Source organism: Theropithecus gelada, chromosome 1, assembly GCF_003255815.1.
Source record: "Theropithecus gelada isolate Dixy chromosome 1, Tgel_1.0, whole genome shotgun sequence".
NCBI lineage: Eukaryota > Metazoa > Chordata > Mammalia > Primates > Cercopithecidae > Theropithecus > Theropithecus gelada.
In genome coordinates this window covers 8258453-8281750 of record NC_037668.1, presented here as the reverse complement: position 1 = coordinate 8281750, position 23298 = coordinate 8258453, and the positions used below count along the sequence as shown (strand labels likewise).

Sequence of the window (23298 nt, the reverse complement as noted above, 5' to 3'; positions counted from 1 at the left end):
GGGTAAACTTATCTGCAAGAAATTCAGAAAATGTACATTTTAGCTTCAAAGCTTCTGTAGTACAAGAAGATAGAGTAGAACAGTGGATTTCAAACTATGGGTTGGAACCTATTAGCGGGTCATGATATCCATTTATTGAGTCATAAATGGCATTTTAAAAAGTGAAATAGAACATAAGTTATTAGTGTACCTAGCAAGATTAAGTATTATTGCATAAAATATACACATTTTTATGATTCATAGATATTTTATATGTACATATATATTTGTAAGTGGGGAAGTATGACAGGATGAATATATAAAACACATTTCTTACTGTGGGTTATGATAAAAAAAAAAAAGGCTAAAGGCCAAGGTACCAGGAAGGTGAAGAGATGCTGTGTGCCAATTTACCATATCTACTATAGTATCTCTTATTTTATTAAGGAAGCATCCTTTTATTCCTACTCTACTAATAGCTTTTATTTTGAATGTATGTTGAATGTTGTCAAATAATGTTTATTTTTCTATTGAGGTAATCATAAGCTCTTTCTCCTTTGATATTCTACATTGATGGATTTTCCACAATGCACTGTCTTTGCATTTTCCTCATTCTAGAAGTATTTGGATAGTTAACTTTTGTGTCCATCAGTCTACAACTTTGCTACAACCCCTGTCCACATATTACTTAACTCATTAGCAGGTTCTGCATTTGCCCAACTTGTCAAAGCTACTACTGTAGCTTTTGAGACATTCTGGGAGAACAAAAAAAAGGCCTATGTTTTATGATTCTTTATTAAATTCACAAGAAGCCAAAATATCTGCATTTTATTTAGTTAAAAAATGTAATCATTTATAGGTACTTTTCCAATTTAAGAACCAATGATAAAGAATTTGTACGGAGAAGTCCTAATGCGAGGCTGTTTCTTAATTCTGATACAGTAGTGACATTATTTCAATATGTATTTGTTATGAATATAAATCGCCTACTAAAAGTATCTTCATCAATTTGCCCACCATAAAAATATGTGTCTGATTTATGGTCACTTAAGCAGTGCCTCAGAAACTCATTTTCTTCATTTATTTGCCTCATTTTGTTTATTTGCTCATTTTTAAATACTAAAGAATATCTGCATTGCTTGGAAGTAGCCAAATAACAAGTATTGGTTTTACTGGGCTGTGGTTATAACTCATAAACTCAGAAAATTTCAACATGGTTCCTTTCAAAATATCTGTGTGATGTAAATGTTTTGAACAAGCTGCTAATGAGAACTTTCACCCTGGAAACTCTGGGGTTTCTTATATATCTTACATTTACTTTTCTTGCTTTATTTTAGGAGAAAAAAATTTAATTTTGAATAGAATAAAAAAAGGATACTTTTTACAAACCATCTGCACAATCAAAATACATTACCTATCAATGAAAAGTTTTCCAATAATTTAATCAATGCAAATATACACATGTACACATTCTCTACATCAATAGTATTCAACAGTTATTATCAAAAGGAGGAAATTTTGATTTTATAAAGGCAGTGGAAATAAAAAAAGGTAATTACTAAGTTTTGCTCAAGGACCATCTAGAAAAAAAATTTAATGACACATCTGACATAAGGAACTGATGGCCAGCTGAGCCTTATTAAGTAACACGTATTCAAATTGTAGATCTCTCCCTCCTACCTTTCACCCCACAGCTAAGAAAGGAAACCCAGGGATAGAACTAATTGAACTCTATTAGCCAGAGGCAATCGAACCCAGTGCCAATAGAGAGATGCACTCCCAATTGATCTTCAAATGGAACAAAGCCGTAATACTGGTTTTCTCTCAATGTTGGACATATGGGTGATACATTTTTTAATTTCTAGTTTCCAAATTTTCTGTAATGAGATATATTACTCTTATAATACAAAGAAAGCGCCAACTAATCAAAAATTATGTATATGTTAGTTCAGTGTTTTAAATGCCCAACCACCATTTAAGAAGAACGTTTAAATGTCCTTGTAAGTTCTTCCTCTCTTCCTATTCTGATGTTGAGAAGGTGTCTATTTTCCAGAGAAAGTGAAGCAGGATTTGACAATTTGGGAGTTTGGGTCAGATTTGCCTGGAGTTTGCAAAAGTTATACTGGGAGGAGTTCCGCAATCTCCCTGATGGCTAGAAACAGTAATATTTACTAGGTCTTACTGTGTCTAGGCCAATGTTCTGGGCACAGCAGAGAAAAATAAACAGTAGTAGAGATGGCCTCTGTTTATGAAGAGCCCAACTAATAATCAAGGGCATAAAAGACATAAAAATAACAATTACAAAGGTACATACTGATACAGTGGAAACCAGAAGTCAATGTGCAAGAAAACATGACAGTATTTGGAGCCAATTGGGGTGATGCTTCCAGCACTTCCAGAAGCAGCCACAGTGACGTCTTCTATTTACCTCTAATTCAATTTCTTTTTCTCCAAGAGGTTAGTAGAAATGGAAATTCTGAAAACACAGAAATTTTCCTCATTGGGAAAGTGACCTAAATCAGTGCTACCTAAGCTTGTTGACTCTAGGTTTATATTCCTATTTGAGATAGTATTCACGTTTCATGGGAAAACATGTTTTCAAGACATGATTTTAGGAAATCAAATGTAACATTCACTTGAAAGTTGGTAGCACTTAATGAAAAACCAACATTTCCTGTGAAATTACTGAACCTTCCATTCTGATTAAACAGGTCGGGGCTGATCTAGGACAAGTTCTTAAATATTGTCCAAATCCCTCATGGTACAATACTGAAAGCAAAACAAATAAAAATTTATCAAAGATAATTTCATTTTCTCCATTATTAAAAACTGCACCTTTTTTCCCCTCCAGGTGCTCAACATGTCACTGTTTAACTGCCCTCTACTTAAGGCTTTCTCATTTACTATGCATGATTTTGAAGTACTAGAATCTCAGATGGAAATTTTTCTGGATGTGCATATTAGTGGGAAAGGAAGAAATCACACACTGTAGTATCCAGGGGAGCTGATAGGCAGCCAGAGCTACACTCCTGACTCTGAGTAAACCGCTTTGGTACATCTGGCTTTTCCTAATGAATCATCTGTGGGACTCAAGGCATGAGGAGCCCAAGTCAACCAGCACGCTGGGAACCAAGCTGAGGACTCTTATTTCATCAACTGAGAAAAAGCTGGAGGGTCTCGGGACACATAGATGACCTCTGGGTGCTTTTTCCTGGACACAAAATTAAAATGCTGATGTTAACCTGTACCAGAAGATTCCTGAGTAGCAACTGATAGGGGCAAATGTCCAACGTGGTATAAAGATTAAATCTTATGGATAGCTTATCTTACCCCACCAAAATAGTGAGAAGTTTTACATATCTGCCTTTATTTAGATCATGATGAAGGAAAAGCGACATTATGAAACCTCTAGAAACAAATGAGCCTACCACTCTGGCATGTGGGTTTGGGCTGTTCTGCCAGATGTTATGATTCTGAGCAGAACTTAAATTCTAAACAAATTAACAACTATTCTCTCAATGCAGTGATGTTGTCTCTCATGAAATCTCTTCTCCAACTTCTGTGCCTAAAAACATCAGTCCACGCCGGGTACCATCTATGTACGTTCAAGCCAAGCCTCTCTTTTTACAACTCTCTTAATATTCATGGAAGAACCTGCCTTAGCCAGAGGCATAAAAGATGATCCTTTGTTCTTAGGGGGAATCTGGGGCTCTTCACTTGATCATCTGAGTCTCTTCATCTGCATCGTAAAATTCTTCCTCTTCCTCACTCTCGCTCCCTAAAGAACTCTCCTTGTCCACACACTGAAACAGGAGAGAAGAAAAGGGCAGGGAAATGATGTCATGACATTTCTGAAACGGAAACTACCATCTAGCTATTCAACTGACAAATGTATTTATATGACATCTATTTCCCCAATAAATAGCCCCTAAAATATTCTAGGAAAGCTCATGAATCATCGATCATCTTTAGTTCTCTGAAAATCAGCTGCTGTTAGATCCCACCTTTGTTTTCCAGCAGTTTTGCTCAGTTCTATTTAACGCAAACCTTCCTTTTTTCAATAACTGCCACCATCCGAGTGGTATAATAATTAAGAAAAATATCACACCTGTGGGGGGTCCAAGGCCTGTAAAGATAATGCTTCTTCTCCCAGCCTGCGATACGAATACACCTGAAGGTCGGAGAATGTTTCGAGCAGCGGACTGTTAACGGTTTCTGGCAATAACAAACTCAGGAGGCCGGAGATCAGGCCAGTGGCTCCGAAGACAATGAATGGTAAAGACCATTGCACATATTTCTGCAGAGGTGGGGAGTGAAATGAAAACAAACCAGAGCATTAGTTTCCTTAGCATGTAACGCAAGCAGTCTCATGACTGAAAAACTGTCATGTTTACCACCCAGTTCATGACCTCCCACTAGACTACACTATAAACCACTTCTTTCCACATGAAGAATTGTCCTGGGAAATCAGAGAATGATTCCTCAGGCATATAGATATGGGAGTGAGTAAATAAAAGAACAGCACTGGTTTGTGGATCAGAAGCAGCAATTTCATGTCCGGGGTGGGTACTGCAGGAGAAGAGGTCAGGCTGCCTCTGAGCAGGCAGGCCTATATGGCCAGAGTTGACAGGACATCTCGTAGTTCAGCTTCCATTCCAGGTGAGCGCACTTTGCACAGAGGCACCCCAAAATACTTGCTGATGATGAACTTTAAAGTTCTCAATCCTGAAATTGGCCAAACCATCCCATATACCTTAACACCATAACTGAGAGTTCCAGGGATTAAAGGTGTAAAAACTCTTTTAAAAACCCAACCCTACCATATACATATGGCTTAGAAGCTTCTAAATTGAGCATGGTAGAGGACTGGTGAAACAAGCAATTGTTTCAGAGATCCAAAACATATTCTCAGGAAAACAGAAACATTTCATCACAAACAGGTTCAAAGAAAACATGAAAAACAGTTGCTTCCAGGGTGCTTCTCTGGGGCTTTTCTGAGCTGATCAACATTCTAGAATTCTAGCTAAGCTTTATGATCTTCTGGTTTAGGCTTCCAAATTCTGTGGGTAGGTTCACTACTAATTAGGATTTCCCCTCAGGCAATTTTTTCCTGATTTTTTAAAGTGAAGAGATAATGGAGGAGGTGGAAAAGGGAGAAAGGGGAGGAGAAGGGAGAGATGGAGAGAACCAAGCAGAAGATGGGGATGAGGAGGAAGAGGGAGGAGGAGAATCTCTCATCTCTAGCCATCTACATGCAAACATATGTCCAGCACTGTGGGCCTGTTGTTGAAACAAGGGGAACACACACTTTCCCTTCTTCTAACCTTACAGGAAGCAACAGAGACACAGTGCTGGGTATTATAATGTTCTAGGATAGCTATCCAAAGTCAGATATCTTTAACAGTACCTATATTTTGCAGAATAAAACACAGACCTAACATGACTCCTTCAAGAAGGGTCTTGTGACCTAAAATTAACCATGAGACATGGAGAGAGATACTCAGAGAAGGGAAATGTACTGCACCTCAGAAAATGAAAAGGTTACAATGGCATTTCAGAGATCTGCCTAAGTAATGAACAGTTGTCTACAGAACAGGTCAACAAGTCCCACATCAAATCTAGTTGCTTTCAAAATGTCTCAGCTGGGGAAAGTCACAAATCAAACCAAGGAGAGACTTGCATAAGGGTCCTCTGGGTTCTTTCACAGAATCTGAGCATTTTAAGATGAAGGATTTTAGGGCTGTCATTTAATCTGATTCCCTTTCTTTGACTATAATAGTTGGAAAGTTTCAAAAAACATACTAACAGACACAGTGCGAGACATATTTCTCCTCTAATATTTTCCAAGAGGTGTGTTCTTGGGGGAAGGTATTTAACCTCTGTCTGTAGTATTTCTCATATTTAATACAGGGGTAACAACAATGCCTACATTTTATGGTTACTATGAGGACTGCATGTGATGATATGTAGAAAGTGCTCAGCATAGAGCCCAGCACATAGCAGAAGTGTCATACATACTTATTAGTTGACTAACTTTTTCATGGGGACAGGAGTGGGACACACTGGCAATAGCAGGCCCTCCAACAAATTCAGATGAACAAAAAATTAGACCCACTGGAGGCAAATGAATCCTCGATAAGAGTCCGTCTGCCCTGATGGAGTACTATCTAAAAGGGACAAGGTTCACATTTGTGTCAGCTGATCTTAAATGACATCTCTTCATCACCTCTTTCTACTCAAAAGCATAAGCATTTCCAAAGCAGAGAATCAAGAAAAACAAAACTAGAAGGTACAAACCAACCAGTGAGGGGATGAAGGGAGCAATAATCCCACCAACTCGGGAGAACATGGAACAAGTTCCAAGCCCAACATTCCTGAAAAGCATAAGGAAAAATACATCAGTAAGTTCTAGCGGGGGAATTAAGAGACCCTTGGGGGGCAGCAGTGGGCATGGAATAACATGTCCTGAAGTGGAAGCACAGGATCGTAGAGAACAGTGGGTTCTAGAGCTGCCTACTACACATTCCTGAGATACTAGGAATGTTCTGTAATTACCCGGTCCAATGTGGAAGCCACTAGACACATGCACTACTGTGTGCTTGAAATGCGGCCAGGAAGGATGAAGAACTGAATGTTTAATTTATTTAATTTTAATTAATTTACACTTAAACAGTTACACAAAGCTAGTAACTACCATAGTGGACAGTGGATCCACAAAGGATGATATAGAAAAGAGCATTTGAATATTTTTAAATTAAAAGTTCTCATGGGTTTTTACGCCTTAGGTCTCTTACAAAGAGCCAGGGTTTTATGATCTGAAAAGGCTGCTCATTTATTTAAACTCAACTAATTAACAATTAATGGGTCAAGTATATAAATAGAAATTGCCTAAGTGTGTACTGTCAGGAAACCAAGAACACCTTTATGGTGAGTGCAGGCATAAAAAAGGTAGGAAGGAGAGAGGGAAGGAGAGAGAATGATAATTAATGGTTTTGGGTGGAGGGATACAGCACTCTGTAATCCCAGCTGAAAAGTTCATACTCACATTTGCTCTCAAAATTGTCCCAGTTTGGATAAAATCATCATGCTAGTTTTATAGCCAGTAGCCACGTAAAGTAGGTTACAGGACCAACTAGGAAATTACTAGCCAATTGCAGACACTCTGATCTCTTACTGGGAAAAATAATTTTAAATTAACAGGCAGAAAGAACCATGAGGCTTCTTGCATGGATAAGGGAAGGAGAAGGATTGTTTGGAAAGATCCTCTAAAAGACTGAGAAAGAGCCAGCTGAGAGAATACCTGCCCAGACCACAGAAGCAGTTCTGCAAAGCCTCAGCTGCACCCCCATCCTTCAAATTTGGGTGTGTTTCTTGCTTTCAGACTTATTTTATGAAGGAAAATTTAGGCTGGATATTTATCCTTTTCAATATAAACACATCCTATTCACTAAGAACCCAGCTTTAACAATTGCTGTTTAACTCTGATATTCACTTGTTACTATATGAAATTATCATTTAAAAATGTGTCTATTTTGTGTTAAAATGGAGGCTCTGTGAGAATAGGGAGCTTGTCCCCTTGTCTGTGATGTGTGATACAGGATGAGTGACTGAATAAATAAAATTCACCAAAAGAATAACAGCATCTGCGCACTGTTTGGGTGATAGAATATGCCTAGCATACAGTACTTCTCTTACAACTTACACGAAGGAATTCAGTCTACCATAAAGTGACATTTTCCTAGCAGAGCAGGCAGAGAGCAGTCTGCAAAGGCAGGCTCTTAGCCTAAACTGCTTGCTGAATTACTGCTGCCCCACACTAACTCCAGAAGCAGATGAAATGAGTACCACACCTCTGTTGATGCAAGAATGGATGACAAAGTGTAGAATGTGTGAAGAATGAGGCTGTGTGAGACACATACCTGATGACTGTAGGGTAAAGCTCAGAGGTGTAGATATAAACAATGTTAAAGGCAGCACTGATGGTCAGCTTCCCCAGCAAGGACAAGGAATGGCTGTTCACCACTGCAAACACGCCTGTGTCTGAGGAGGACAAGAGCAATGCCTGTGAGACCCACAGTTAAAATAATTCCTCTAAATGGCACATTTCATTTTGATGGAGCGGGCGGCATTCATGTTGATCTCAAAGAGCAAAGAGGTAGTGTAACCACATACACATTCAGAAGGTTTAGTAATCACACAAACACACACAACTATTTTTTTCAGTGTTTTGGCTCTACCCTTGAAAACTTACATACTGGTGTCATTAAGTGTGATAAACTTTCACTCACTCCTGAATGACAGAGTACCCTGAAAACTTCTGTACTGTCATAAAGTAAGCTTCACGGAAATTATAAGTTTCATCTTCCAAGGGTGTAACTTGACTCTCCTTTCTTCCCTCTTACTCACATAATCAATGATGTAAAACAGTGGTCTGCACAACAAGCCCTGATAAATACATGAGACAGAGGTCAGCTCCAGAAAAGCTCTTACATGCAGTTTGTATCCCCTAGTGTTTCACTGAGAAGGTAAGGAACAATGCCTTTCAATTACTATCAGAAGATCAAAGACATTAATGTTCTTTCTTTCTTTTTTTTGAGACAGAGTCTTGCTCTTGTCTCCCAGGCTGGAGTGCCATGGCGCCATCTCTGCTCACTGCAACCTCCACCTCCTAGGCTCAAGCGATTCTCCTGCCTCAGCCTCCTGAGTAGCTGGAATTACAGGCAACCGCCACTACGCACAGCTAATTTTTATATTTTTAGTAGAGACAGTGTTTCACCATGTTGGCCAGGCTGGTCTTGACCTCCTGACCTCAGGTGATCCACCTGCCTTGGTCTTCCAAAGTGCTAGGATTACAGGTGTAAGCCACTACGCCCGACCAATGTTCTGTAAATAACAAGAATCTAAATATGAAATTACTTTTACTCCTCAACTTCTCACTTTAATTACTAATCAATAGTAATATTTTAGTTTCTTAATGTAATGCTTTTATTTAAAATGCAAAAAATGTATTTTATGTCAGTTCATTTCTTTACCAAAAATGCTAACAATTATCTTATGTTTTTTTCCTTTATTAACATTATACTTTCTGGGATTCTACAATTTAATGATTTTTTTAAATAAAAGTTTAACCTCTCCCCTTCAAGAATCATTTGCCTCTACCTTCAAAATAACAATTTACTCCTTATGAGGCAAAAAAGTTCTCATTGACTCTGTTGTACTTCCTACCGTTCCCTATCAAACGTCCCAGTGAGTGACCACCACTCCACTTCCTCCAATGCACCTGCCCCGGCAACTTACAATGTGGCTTCCAATACCATCCTCTCCTGAAATTCCTACTCTTGAAGGTCAGCAGCAATGTCCTCATCACCAAATGTAATTGCGTCTCATTCTCCTTGACATTTCTGCCAGAGAGAACACTCTCGTTCCTTCCTTAGGAATGTATGGCTCACAGAAACCACTCTTCCCCTAAACAGCTGAAATGAAATATGCTTTCTTTCATTTGACCTCCATTGCCCCTACTTTCCAATTCATTCAACTGGTGTGCCTCAGACACTGCCTTGTGGCTGCTTACTTTTCCATTTTGCCTGTCCATATTGGGATTTCGAGTTCTTTCAGACCCAAGTTGGTATCTTCCTTATATTTGTGTTCCTAACTGCACCTCCCATAGCACTATGTACACTGGTGCTCACTAAATATCTGCTGAATTAATACATGGAAGGACTACAAGAGGGATTAATTTAGTGAATAGAACCTGTGTTCATGGTCTCTCAACTTGAGAGGAGGGAGGCATAGATATGCCCCAGTCCAAAAAATAAGTTTCACCTTCCCTGCTTAACTATAAAATCATCTTCTTTAAAGAGTATGCCCTGAACAGAGTAGTCCAGACTCTGCCAAACTCCACCTTTTGGGGCAGCTTTCTCGAACTCTTCTACTAGGTTGTTTGGAAGAAGATGTTAGCTCTTCTAAGTCCTGGATATGTATTTTTAAGCCACAAGGTGCTTCTGATAAAGAATCATGTCTTTCAGTATTTACCCTGATATACGTTTCTCAACTTTTGAGATCTAACAACATTTTCACTTAAACCAATAATAAGGGCAAATTAAATTCATCAATTATTTTCCAGAAAACAGAATGAGTTGGGAAAAGCTATTGGATAGCATTGAACCAAACAGAAATATGCACATTTGCTTGATTGTAAATGATCTCTGGGACTGTTTTCAACCCATACAGAATGGCATCTTTCAGAACTGTATGGAGGCACTACACATCTTTAACAACAGGCTAAAGAACTGCCATCCTTGAAATCTGGATTCCAAGGGTGTGTCACAGAAAGTCTATCTTCTTAATATCCACAAGATCCAAAGCTAGATGAAGTTTTCCATGACAGGGTCAGGATAGCTCTAGCTGTAGCCCATTTGGGAAGCCTGGCTCCAGGTACATGTCCACAGAATGCGTGCGTTAGTCCAACGCCCCATCTGATGCTTAAAACTTCTCTCATATGTGCCTGCCAACGGGGTCTGCAGTTGCCACTTAAACCAGGGAAATTCACTTTTTCCTCAAGATAGCCCATGTCCATTTCAGACACGTTTGATTATGAGAAAATTATTTCTTATTCTTTTTGGGACTTCTGCCTGTGTGGCTGCTGAGCTGCTGGTCCTGGCAAATGCTCAGGAAGGCTTTGCAGCCATTAGACTGGCTCCCTGGATTCTTTATCTGAAAATCAGATATTATTGGCTGTTACCAACGAATGTCCAAAGTGATGGTCTAAAAAAAGAGCGATTTAAAAGACATAAGCAAAACTAAACTATATTTTTAAAAAAGGAAATCTCAAAACACTTGTATTCTTCAAATTCTGAACTCAAAGAGGCTATAAATTTATTCCAATGAAGAAACTACTAAAGACACAATTTTCAGAACTATTTTTCTGGAAGGTTTTTCAGAGACCATTTGGGATCACCAGAAAAAAATGTCTTAGTATGACACAGTCACACTTCACCGACCCAAAATAGCAAAAATTCAACTTTGTCATCCACTTCATTCACTGTGTGATTGCAAGCAAATTGTTCATTTTGATCGTTCACATGTTAAAAATCTTTAAGACAGGTACAGGTCCTCTACTATGATACATAAATGGGGTAAGAATTACAATTCATTTTGCTTCCCTTTGACTTTTTATAAAAAGCATATACACACAAACTTCTGTCACCATAGTTTCACCTTTTCTAGAATTTCACAATAATATAATACTGTTTGTAGACTTTTGTGTTTGGTTTCTTTCACTTAGCATAGCAGGACATAGTTCATTCTTTTTTTGTTGTTGACTAATATTCCATTGTATTGATATACCACAATTTGTTTATCCATTCATCAGCTGAAGGGCATTTGAGTTCCTTCCGGTTTGGGGCTATTATTAATAAATTCACTATGAACATTTGCATCAAAGTCTTTGTGTGGATCTAGGTTTCCACTCCTCATGAATAAAACTGGGTCATATAGTAAGCACTTTAAAATAAGCTGCTAAATATTTTCCAGAGTGTCTTTACCATTTTGTATTTTTACTAGTAGTGTATATGAGTTACAGTTCCTCTTTATCACCAACACTTGTGGTCTCTGTAATTTTTGTCATTTTAATCAGTGTGCTGTGGTATCTCACTGTGGTTTCATTTTTATTTTTGTTTTAGTTTCCATAAGTTATTGAGGTACAGGTGGTATTTGGTTACATGTGTAAGTTCTTTAATGGTGATTTATGAGATTCTGTTGCACCCATCACCTGAGCAATATACAGTGCACCCTATTTGTAGTCTTTTATCCCTTGCCCCTTCCCACGCTTCCTTCCAAGTCCCCAAAGTCCATTGTATCATTCTTATGCCTATGTGTCCTCACAGCTTAGCTCCCACATATCAGTGAGAACATATGATGTTTGGTTTTCCATTCCTGAGTTAATTCACTTAGAATAATAGTCTCCAGTCTCATCCAGGTTGCTGCAAATGCCATTAATTCATTCCTTTTTATGGCTGAGTAGTATTCCATTGAATATATACCACAGTTTCTTTATCCACTCATTGACTAATAAGCATTTGGGTTGGTTCCATGATTTTGCAATTGGGAATTGTGCTGCTATAAACATGCATGTGCAAGTACATTTTTTGAATAATGACTTCTTTTCCTCTGGGTAGATATCCAGTAGTAGGACTGCTGGATCAAATGGTAGTTCTACTTTTAGTTCTTTAAGGAATCTTCACACTGTTTTCCATAGTGGCTGTACTAGTTTACATTTCCACCAGCAGTGTAGAAGTGTTCCCTGATCACTCACATCCATGCCAACATCTACTGTTTTTTGATTTTTTGATTATGGCCAGCCTTGCAGGAGTAAGATGGTATTGCATTGTGGCCTTGATTTGCATTTCCCTGATCATTAGTGATGTTGAGCATTTTTTCATATGTTTTTTGGCCATTTGTATATCTTCTTTTGAGAATTGTCTATTCTTGTTCTTGGCCCACTTTTTGATGGGATTGTTTGTTTTTTCTTACTGATTTGTTTGAGTTTGTTGTAGATTCTGAATATTAGTCCTTTGTCAGATGTATAGATTGTGAAGATTTTCTCCCACTCTGTGTGTTGTCTGTTTACTCTGCTGACTGTTCCTTTTGCTGTGCAAAAGCTCTTTATTTTAATTAAGTCCCAACTATTTATCTTTGTTTTAATTGCATTTGTTTTTGAGTTCTTGGTCATGAAATCCTTGCTTAAGCCAATATCTAGAAGGGTTTTTCCAGGGTTATCTTCTAGTATTTTTATAGTTTCAGATCTTAGATTTAAGTCCTTAATCCATCTTGAGTTGATTTCTGTATAAGGTGAGGAATGAGGATCCAATTTCATTCTTCTACATGTGGCTAGCCAATTATCCCAACACCATTTGTTGAAAAGGTTGTCCTTTCCCCACTATGGTTTTTTTTTTTTTTTTTTTTTTGCTTTCTTGAAGATCAGTTGGCTGTAAGTATTTGGCTTTATTTCTGGGTTCTTTATTCCATTCCATTGGTCTATGTGCCTATTTTTATACCAGTACCATGCTGTTATGGTGACTATGGCCCTATAGTATAATTTGAAATCAGGTAGTGTGATGACTCCAGATTCGTTCTTTTTGCTTAGTCTTGCTTTGCCTATGTGGGTTCTTTTTTGGTTCCATATGAATTTTAGAATTGTTTTTTTCTAATTCTGTGAAGAATGATGGTGGTATTTTAATAAGGATTGCACTGAATTTGTAGATTGCTTTTGGCAATTTTCACAACATTGATTCCACCCATCCATGAGCATGGAATGTTTTTCCATTTATTTGTGTGATCTATGATTTCTTTCAGCAGAGTTTTGTAGTTTTCCTTGTAGAGGTCTTTTGACTCTTTGGTTAGGTATATTTCTAAGTATTTCATTTTTTGGCAGCTACTATAAAGGGGTTGAGTTCTTGATTTGATTCGCTGCTTGGTTGCCATTGGTGTATAGAAGAGCTACTGATTTGTGTACATTAATCTTGTATCCAGAAACTATACTGAATTCTTTTATCAGTTCCAGGAGCTTTCTGAAGGAGTCTTTAGGGTTTCTGAGGTAAACAATTATATCATCAGCAAACAGTGACAGTTTGACTTCCTCTTTACTGATCTGGTTGCCCTTTATTTCTTTCTCTTGTCTGATTGCTCTGGCTAGGACTTCCAGTACTATGTTGAAGAGAAGTGGTGAGAGTGGGCATTCTTGTCTTGTTCCAGTTCTCAGAGGGAATGTTTTCAACTTTTCAGTATTATGTTGTTTGTGGGTTTGTTATAGATGGCTTTTATTACATTGAGGTATGTCCCTCGTATGCCGAGTTATAATCATAAAAAGATGCTGGGTTTTGTCTAATGCTTTTTCTGTATCTATTGAGATGATCATGTGATTTTTGTTTTTAACTATATGGTGTATCACATCGACTTGCGTATGTTAAACCATCCTTGCTTCCCTGGTATGAAATCCACTTGATCGTAGTGGGTTATCTTTTTGATATGTTGTTGGATTTGGTTAGCTAGTATTCTGTTAAGGATTTTAGCAACTATGTTCATCAAGGATATCAGTGTGTAGTTTTCTTTTTTGGTTATGTCCTTTCCTGGTTTTGGTATTAGGGTGATGCTGGCTTCAAAGAATGAATTAGGGAAGGTTCCTTCTTTCTCTATCTTGTGGAATAGTGTCAAAAGGATTGGTACCAATTCGTTAAATGTCTGGTAGAATTCTGCTGTAAATTCGTCTGGTCCTGGACATTTTTTTGTTGGTAATTTTTAAATTACCTTTTCAATCTCGCTGCTTGTTATTGGTCTGTTCAGGGTATCTAATTATTCCTGATTTAAGCTAGGAGGGTTGTATTTTTCCATGAACTTATCCATCTCTTCCTAGGTTTTCTAGTTTATGTGTGTGAAGGTGTTCACAGTAGCCTTGAATGATCTTTTGTACTTCAGTGGTGTCAGTTGTAATATCTCCTGTATCATTTCTTAATGAGGTTATTTGGATTTTCTCTCTTCTTTTCTTAGTTAATCTTGCTAATGATCTATCAATTATATTTATCTTTTCAAAGAACCAGCTTTTCGTTTCATTTATCTTTTGTATTTGTTTGTTCTATTTCATTTAGTTCTGCTCTGATCTTGGTTATTTCCTTTCTCCTGCTGGGTTTGGATTTGGTTTGTTCTTGTTTCTCTAGTTCCTTGAGGTATGACCTTAGAATGTCACTTTGTACTCTTTGGGTCTTTTTGATGTAGGCGTTTAGGGGTATGAACTTTCCTCTTAGCACTGCCTTTGCTATATCCCAGAGGTTTTGATAGGTTGTGTCATTACTGTCATTCAGTTCGAAGAATTTTTTAATTTCCATCTTGATTTTGGTTTTGACCCATTGCTCATTCAGGAGCAGGTTATTTAATTTCCATGTATTTGCGTGGTTTTGAAGGTTCCTTTTGGAGTTGATTTCCAGTTTTATTCCACTGTGGTCTAAGAGAGTGCTTGATACAATTTCAAATTTCTTAAATTTATTGAGGCTCGTTTTAGGGCTTATCATATGGTCTATCTTGGAGAAAGTTCCATGTGCTATTGAATAGAATGTGTATTCTGTGGCTGTCACAGGAAATACTCTGTATATATCTGTTAAGTCCATTTGTTCCAAGGTATAGTTTAAATCCATTGTTTCTTTGTTGACTTTGTCTTGATGACCTGTCTAGTGCTGTCAGTGGAGTAATGAAGTCCCCCATTATTAATATGTTGCTATCTCATTTCCTAGGTATATTATTATTCTAGGTATATTATTACTTGTTTTATAAATTTGAGAGCTCTAGTGTTAGGTGCATATATGTTTAGGATTGTGATATTTTCCTGTTGGACAAGGTCTTTCACAGTTACATAATGTCCCTCCTTGTCTCTTTTAACTGCTGTTGCTTTGTTTTATCTGATATAAGAATAGCTACCCCTGCTCACTTTTTGTGTCCATTTGTATGAAATGCCTTTTCCACCCCTTTACCTTAAGTTTATGTGAGTCCCTAATGTGTTAGGTGAGTCTCCTAAGGCAGCAGATAGTTGCTTGGTGAGTTCTTAACCATTTTGCAGTTCTGTAAGTTTTAAGTGGGGCAGTTAGGCCATTTATATTCAGTGTTAGTATTGAGACCTGAGGTACCCTTGCATTCATTGTGCTATGTTTTGCCTGTGTACCTTTTTTGTTGTTTTTGCTTTTTAACTTGTATTTTGTTTTATAGGTCCTGTGATTTATGCTTTAAAGAGTTTCTGTTTTGATGTGTTTCCAGGATTTGTTTCAAGATTTAGAGTTCCTTTTAGCAGTTCTTGTAGTGGTGGCTTGTTAGTGGTGAATTCTCTCAGCATTTGTTTGTCTGAAAAATACTATACTTCCTTCAAAAATGATGCTTAATTTCACTGGATACAAAATTCCTGGTTGATAATTGTTCTGTTTGAGGAGGCTGAAGATAGGGCCCCAATCCCTTCTGGCTTGTAGGGTTCTGCTGAGAAATCTGCTGTTAATCTGAGAAGTTTTCCTTTATGGGTTACCTGCTGCTTCTGTCTCACAGTTTCTTAAGATTGTTTCCTTTGTCTTAACTTTACATAACCTGATGACAATGGGCCTAAGCGATGACCTTTTTGCGATGAATTTCCCAGGTGTTCTTTGTGCTTCTTGTATTTGGAACATCTAGGTCTCTAGCAAGGCCAGGGAAGTTTTCCTCGATTAATCCCCCATATATGTTTTCCAAACTTTTACATTTCTCTTCTTACTCAGGAATACCAATTATTCTTTGGTTTGGTCATTTAACATAATCCCAGACTTCTTGGAGGCTTTGTTCATATTTTCTCATTCTTTTTTCTTTGTCTTTGTTGCATTGGGTTAATTCAAAAACCTTGTCTTAGAGCTTTGAATTTCTTTCTTCTACTTGTTCAATTCTATAGCTAAGACTTTCCAGAGCCTTTTGCATTTCTATAAGTATGTCCAATGTTTCCTGAAGTTTGCACTGTTTTTTATTTAAGCTGTCTATTTCCTTGAATATTTCTCCCTTCATTTCCTGTATCATTTTTTGGAGTTCCTCGCATTGGACTTTGCCTTTCTCTGGTGCCTCAGTTTAATAAATAACCTTTTCTCTGTCAGAGGGAAGGTCTAGGCTGAAGGCTGCTGTTTAGATTCTTTTGTCTCATGGGGTATTCCCTTGATGTAGTACTCTCCCCCTTTTCCTATGGATGTGGCTTCATGTGAACCAAACTGCAGTGATTGTTGTCTCTCTTTTGGGTGTAGCCACCCAGCAAGTCTACCTGGCTCCGGGCTGGTACTGGGGGTTGTCTGCAGAGTCCTGTGATGTGAACTGTCTACAGGTCTCTCAGCCGTGGATAACAGTGTCTGTTCCAGTGCAGGTGCCAGGAGGGTACAATGGACTCTGTGAGGGTTCTTAGCTTTTGTGGGGTTTTTGTTTGTTTGTTTTTTGAGATGGAGTCTTGCTCTGTCGCCCAGGCTGGAGGCTGGAGTGCAGTGGCACAATCTTGGCTCACGGCAATCTCCGCCTCCTGGGTTCAAGCGATTCTTCTGCCTCAGCCTCCTGAGTAGCTGGGAGGTACAGCCACATGCCACCATACTCAGCTAATTTTTATATTTTTAGTATAGACGGTGTTTCACCATCATGGCCAGGCTAGTCTCGAACTCCTGACCTCGTGATCCGCCCACCTCGGCCTCCCATAGTGCCAGGATTACAGGCGTGAGCCACTGTACCCAGTCAGTTTTTGTGGCTTAATGCTCTATTTTTGTGCTAGTTGGCTTCCTGCTGGGAGGTGGCACTTTTCCAGAGAGCATCAGCTATGGTAGTATGGAGAGGAACCAGTGGTGGGTGGGGCCCTAGAACTCCCAAGATTATTTGCCTTTTGTCTTCAGCTACCAAGGTGGGGAGGGAAGGCTGTCAGGTGGGGGCAGGGCTAGGCCACCCTAACAAGGGATCCCTGTGGCCTCCTTAGGGACCCAGCGAGCTCCCAGGGCCTTTCCCGCTGCTTCTTCTACCCCTATATTTTGCTGGCTGTCTTAATAACTTCTCCTGCAAACAGGCCTTCAGTTTCTCCAGTGGGGGTGTGTGTTCGGGAGAAGAGGATCTCCTTTTCCCACTTCCGCAATTGGGGCACTCAGTATTTGGAATGTCTCCAGGTCCTGCAGGAGCAGGCTGCTTCCTTCAGATGGACTGTGGGTCCTCTTGGGATTGCTGGTTTCTTCTTGCTGTCAATCTGGAGCTAAAGTTCATGACGCGAGCCTCTACACAGTGCTCTGTCCATCTGAGTCAGAGCTGCAATCTAGTCCTGCCTTCCGTCTGCCATGATGATCCTGATATTGTGGTTTCAATTTCTATTTCCCTAATGTCTGAAGATGTTGAACAACTTTCCCCATATTTATTTGTCATTTTTATATCTTTTTGGAGAAGCATCCATTCAAATCTTTTGCTCATTTTTTCCTTATTATTAAAGTCCTTTCTATATTCTGGATATAAGTCTTTTATCAGATATATGTTTTACATATATTTTCTCCCAGTTTGTGTCTTACTTTTCATTTCTGTAATAGTGTCCTTTAAAAATCAAAAGTTTTTAATTTTATGAAGTCTAGTTCATGAATTTTTTTTCTTTTCATGCTTTTTGTGTCCTAGTTAAGAAATCTTTGCCTAACTCAAAGTCACTAAGATTTTTCTCCAATGTTCTCTTCTACTAGTTGTATAATACAGTTTTAGCATTTACATTTCAGTTTAACAACCATTTCAAGTTTATTGCTGCATATAATGTGATTTATAGGTTGAAGTTATATTTTTTGTATATGGAGATCCAATTATTTCAGCACCATTTTTTAAAAAGGTTATCTTTTCCTCATTGAATTAACATGTCATTTTCATCAAAAATTAATTGACCGTGAGCACTTTTCTGTATGTACATTATGACTGAGCAAAACATTTTTATTTTTAAAAAGTAAATGAAATCTCAGCTCTGTCAAAAAAAAAAATCAACTGACCATATATGTGGTTCTATTTCACACTCAGTTCTGTTCCATTATCTGTACAGACATTCCTATGCCAATATTGTACTGTCTTGATTAATGTAACTTTATTATAAGTCTTTTTTTTTTTTTTTTTTGAGATGGAATCTTACTCTGTAGCCCAGGCTAGAGTGCAGTGGCATGATCTCGGCTCACTGCAACCTCCACCTCCCGGGTTCAAGCAATTCTCCTGCCTCAGCCTCCAGAGTAGCTGGGATTACAGATGTGCACCACCACACCCAGATAATTTTTGTATTTTTAGTAGAGATGGGGTTACATCATGTTGGCCAAGCTGGTCTCGAACTCCTGACCTCAGGTGATCCACCCGCCTCAGCCTCCCAAAGTGCTGGGATTATAGGCATAAGCCACCATGCCCGGCCTGTTGTAACTCTTATAATCAGGTAGTTAAGTTCTTCAACTTTGTTTTTCCATGATAAAATTATTCTGGATAATCCAGATCCTTTAAATTTCCATATAAATTTTAGTATTGGCCGGATGCAGTGGCTCACACCTGTAATCCCAGCACTTTGGGAAGCTGAGGCAGGCAGATCACCTGAGGTCAGGAGTTCAAGACTAGCCTGACCAACATGGTGAAACTCTGTCTCTACTAAAAAATACAAAAAATTAGCCGGGCGTGATGGCGGGCACCTGTAATCCCAGCTACTCGGGAGGCTGAGACATGAGAACCCCTTGAACCCAGAAGGCAGAGGTTGCAGTGAGCCGAGATCACGCCACTGCACTCCAGCCTGGCCGTGACAGAGCAAGACTCCGCCTAAAAAAAAAAAATTAGTATTAACTTGTCAATTTATATCACCAAAAGAAGACTGCTGGAAATTTTATTGATATCACACTGAATGAAGATAAATCAATTTGGGGAGAGCTGATATCTTAATGGCTTCTGGTCCATGAGCATGGTAATCTATTTATTATTACGATTACCAATTCATTTAGTTCATCTTCTTTAATTTTTCTCATCAGCATTTTAAAGTTTTTTGTAGTCATATACATATTTCATAAAATTTATCCCTACATTTTTCATAGTTTAATTTTATTATAAATGGCATCGGTTTATTTCAGTTTTTAACTATTTGTTGCTAATATGTAGAAAGAAAATTGTTTATCACATGACTCTGCTAAGCTCATCAATTAATTCTTACAGATTTCTTTTTTGTATGGATTTTCTATGAAGGTGATCATGATGTAGTCTGGTGAATAAAGACAGTTTTACTTCTGTTCCAGTTGAAATCCCTTTAATTTCTTTTTATTGCTTTATTATATTCACTAGTACTTTTTGTACAATGTTCCATAGAAGTGCTAAGAATGGACATCCTGGACTTTTTCCTGATCTTAGATAAGTATTCAGTCTTTCACCAGTAAATGTGATGTTTACTGTAGGTATTCCCTTAATACTTTTTATCAAGTTAAGAAAGTTCCTGACCTCGTGACCCATCCCCCTCGGCCTCCCAAAGTGCTAGGATTACAAGCATGAGCCACCATGCCTGGCCACTAACTGGCTTTTGAATGTTAAACCAACCTTGTATTTGTGGGATAAAACTTGCTATAGTCATTGTGTACTGCCTTTTTTATGCAGTGCTGGACTCAATTTGCTAATACTTTGTTTAAGATTTTTACATCTATATTAATGAGAGATATTGATCTGTAGTTTTCTCTTCTTATAATGCCTTTATTTTGTTTGGTTTAGGTACCAAAGTAATTGCTGGCCCTTAGAGGCTAAGTTGGGAGAGTTATTCTCTCCTCTTTATTTTCTGGAAAAGTGTGTACAATTGATGCTCTTTCTTCTGTGTTTCATAGAATTTACCAGTAAAGCCATCTGGGCCTAGAATTCTCTTTGTGGAAATGTTTTTAACTACAAATTCAATTTTTTTTTAGTGGTGCTATTCAGGTTATCTATATGTTTTTAAGTAAGCTTTGGTAGTTTGCAATCTTTCAAGAAATTTGCCCATTTTACCTAAGCTGAATTTATTGACATAAAAATGTTCATAATATTCCCTTATTAATGCCTATAGGTTCTATAATGATGTCCCCTCTTTCATTCCACATATTGGTAATGTGTGTCTTCTTTCTTTCTTCTTTATTGTCGTGGTTAGAGGTTTAATCATTGTATTGGTCTTAAACAACCAGCTTTTGGTTTCATTGACTTTTCTCCATTGTTTTGCTTTTCATTCCATTGATTTTTTTGCTTTTATATTTATTATTTTCTTCCTGTGCTTGCATTGTGCTTAATTAGCTCTTCTTTTTTGAAATTTGTTATCTACTTTCCTAAGTTGGAAGCTCAGATCATTAATTTGAAAACTTTCTTTTTTTCTGATACTTAAAAGAATTATATAAATTTCCCATTAAGCATTACTTTATCTGCCTCCCATAAACTCTGATACAGTATACTTTATATTTTTTTGAGACACAGTCTCACTCCGTCACCCAGGCTAGAGTGCAGTGGCGCAATCTCGGCTCACTGCAACCTCTGCTTCCCGGGTTCAAGCCATTCTCCTGCCTCAGCCTCCTGAGTAGCTGGGATTACAGGTGTGCACCACCATGACTGGCTAATATTTTTGTACTTTTAGTAGAGACAGGGTTTCATCATGTTGGCCAGGTTGATCTTGAACTCCTGACCTCAAGTGATCCACCCACCTCAGCCTCCCAAACTGCTGAGATTATAGGCATGAGCCACCGTGCCGGGCCAATACAGTATATTTTATTGTTCAATTAAAAATATTTTCCAGTTTTCCTTGTGATATTTTTCCTCAATCCACATGTTTTTAGAAGGGTGTTGTTCCATATCCATGTATCTGAGGATCTTCCAGATACCTTTCTGCTGGTGATTTTTAGTTTAATTCTACTCTGGTCAACTAACTTGTTTTTGTAAATTTTCAATTCTTCTAAACTAATTGAAACTTGTTTTACGGCCTAGAATAAGGTCTTTCTTGGCAAATGCTCTGTGTGCACTTCAAATGGAATACATATTCTATTGGTTTAGGGTAGAGTGACCTATAGATTAGGTCATATTGGTTGTTCAAGTCTATATTTTCTGTTTACCTTTCTATCAATCATTGAGAAAGTGATACTGAAGTATCTGTGTTTCTTAGATTTGTCTATTTCGCCTTTCAATTCTATATGTTTTTGCTTTGTGTACTATAAATTTATTACAAGTATACAGTTAAGACTGTTCTATCCTCTTGATGAACTTACCACTTTCTTATTATGTGTTTATAGTTTTCATCAAATTTGCAAAGTATTTGAGCATTTCTGTAAATACTTTTTCTTTATCCCATCCTTCTAAGACTAATATTACATGTATGTAGGCCACTTAATATTGTCCCACAACTCACTGATGTTTTGTTAGTTTTTTATTCAATTTTTTTGTTTCATGTTGTATAGTTTTTTAACGTCTTTAACTGATCTTTTCTGTTTAGTGTTTAACCTGTTGTTAATCTCATCTTCCGTATTTTTTTCATACATTATATGTTTCATCTCTAGATGAAAGTGTGTCTTTTCTTTCCTTTGACTTCTCTGCTTGTATTCTGCTTGTATTCTTAAGCACATGGAGTACATTTATAATAGCTGTTTTAATATTCTTGTCTCTTAATTCTATCATCTGTGCATTTTTGGTTTTGTTTCTATTGATTTTTCTTCTACTTGTGGGAGGTATTTTCCTGCTTATTTGCATGCCTGGTGATTTTGACTGGAGGCTATACAGTCAATTTTTTTTTTTTTTTTGGTTAATGTTATTTTTTGGGGTGCTGAACTTTATTGTTCCTTTAAGTCTTTTTGGTCTTTGTTCTGTGATGCAGTTAAGTTACTTGGAATCAGTTGATCTTTCTGAGTTTTGTTTTTAAGCACATTTATGGCAAAAAAAAAAAAAAAAAAAAAAAAAAAAAAACCCTTTTCCTAAAACGACTCTGACCTAGGAGGTCTCTATCCAATGCTCTGCGACTGACTGAAGAGAACACAAACCATTCCTGTACTCAACAATCCAAGAATTGTTCTGCCTGCCACTTTCTGGTGATCTCCCCTTGGCCTCAGTAGTTTCTTCAAATGCATGCTCAAATCAGTAAGCAGCCAAAGACTAGGAGGTTTCTTCTGCAGACCTCTGGAGTTCTTCCTCTGTGTATCTTACTACTCTCCAGTATTTTGCTCAGCAAATTCCAGACATCTTGGCTTCCCCAAGCTTCAATTTCTGTTTCTTCAATTTAGTAAGAATGCTATGATTTATTGGGCTTCCCTTCCCTGCACTGTGGTTTGGCAACCATGAGCTAGGGCATTTTCAGAGCCTACTTTGTTTATTTTCTCCTCTCAGGGATCACTGCCTGTCCTATGCAGTCTGTTGTCCAATGTCTGCAAATCAACATTTCTTATGCATATATTTTTTTCTGGTTCTATTGTTGTTTAAAGCAAGTCAGCTGGTCTCCATCACTATCATGGCCTGAGTTTAAAGTTCCCACAGCATTTTGCTGTCAATTCTCATATAGTACTTTTATTATTATTTTTGAATCCCTAATTACTCTCATTAGATTGTAAACTCTTTGAGACTAGGAACTAAATTTTGTTTATGAATAGTATCCTTTGTATCATAGACACTAGAGAAGTCAAATAAAGAAATGTGCAGACCAACGTTAGAAAAAGAAATGAGAGGCCGGGCGCGGTGGCTCAAGCCTGTAATCCCAGCACTTTGGGAGGCCGAGACGGGCGGATCACAAGGTCAGGAGATCGAGACCATCCTGGCTAATGCGGTGAAACCCCGTCTCTACTA

At 37.9% G+C, this 23298-nt stretch overlaps 1 protein-coding gene across 2 annotated transcripts in view; it reads right to left on the bottom strand.

Moving 5' to 3' along the window:
- Window positions 1-759: 759 nt before the first annotated feature.
- The window catches only part of SLC22A15 (solute carrier family 22 member 15), an 87577-nt gene continuing 65038 nt past the window's right edge, over window positions 760-23298 (bottom strand). For both annotated transcript variants that reach the window (XM_025368379.1, XM_025368386.1), the window contains 4 exons: window positions 7899-8019; window positions 6281-6353; window positions 4088-4276; window positions 760-3782 (listed from right to left, as the gene is read on the bottom strand). In XM_025368379.1, the coding sequence (XP_025224164.1) occupies window positions 3693-3782; window positions 4088-4276; window positions 6281-6353; window positions 7899-8019 (473 nt within the window). In that variant the 3' untranslated portion in view covers window positions 760-3692. The remainder of the gene's footprint in view (window positions 3783-4087; window positions 4277-6280; window positions 6354-7898; window positions 8020-23298) is intronic.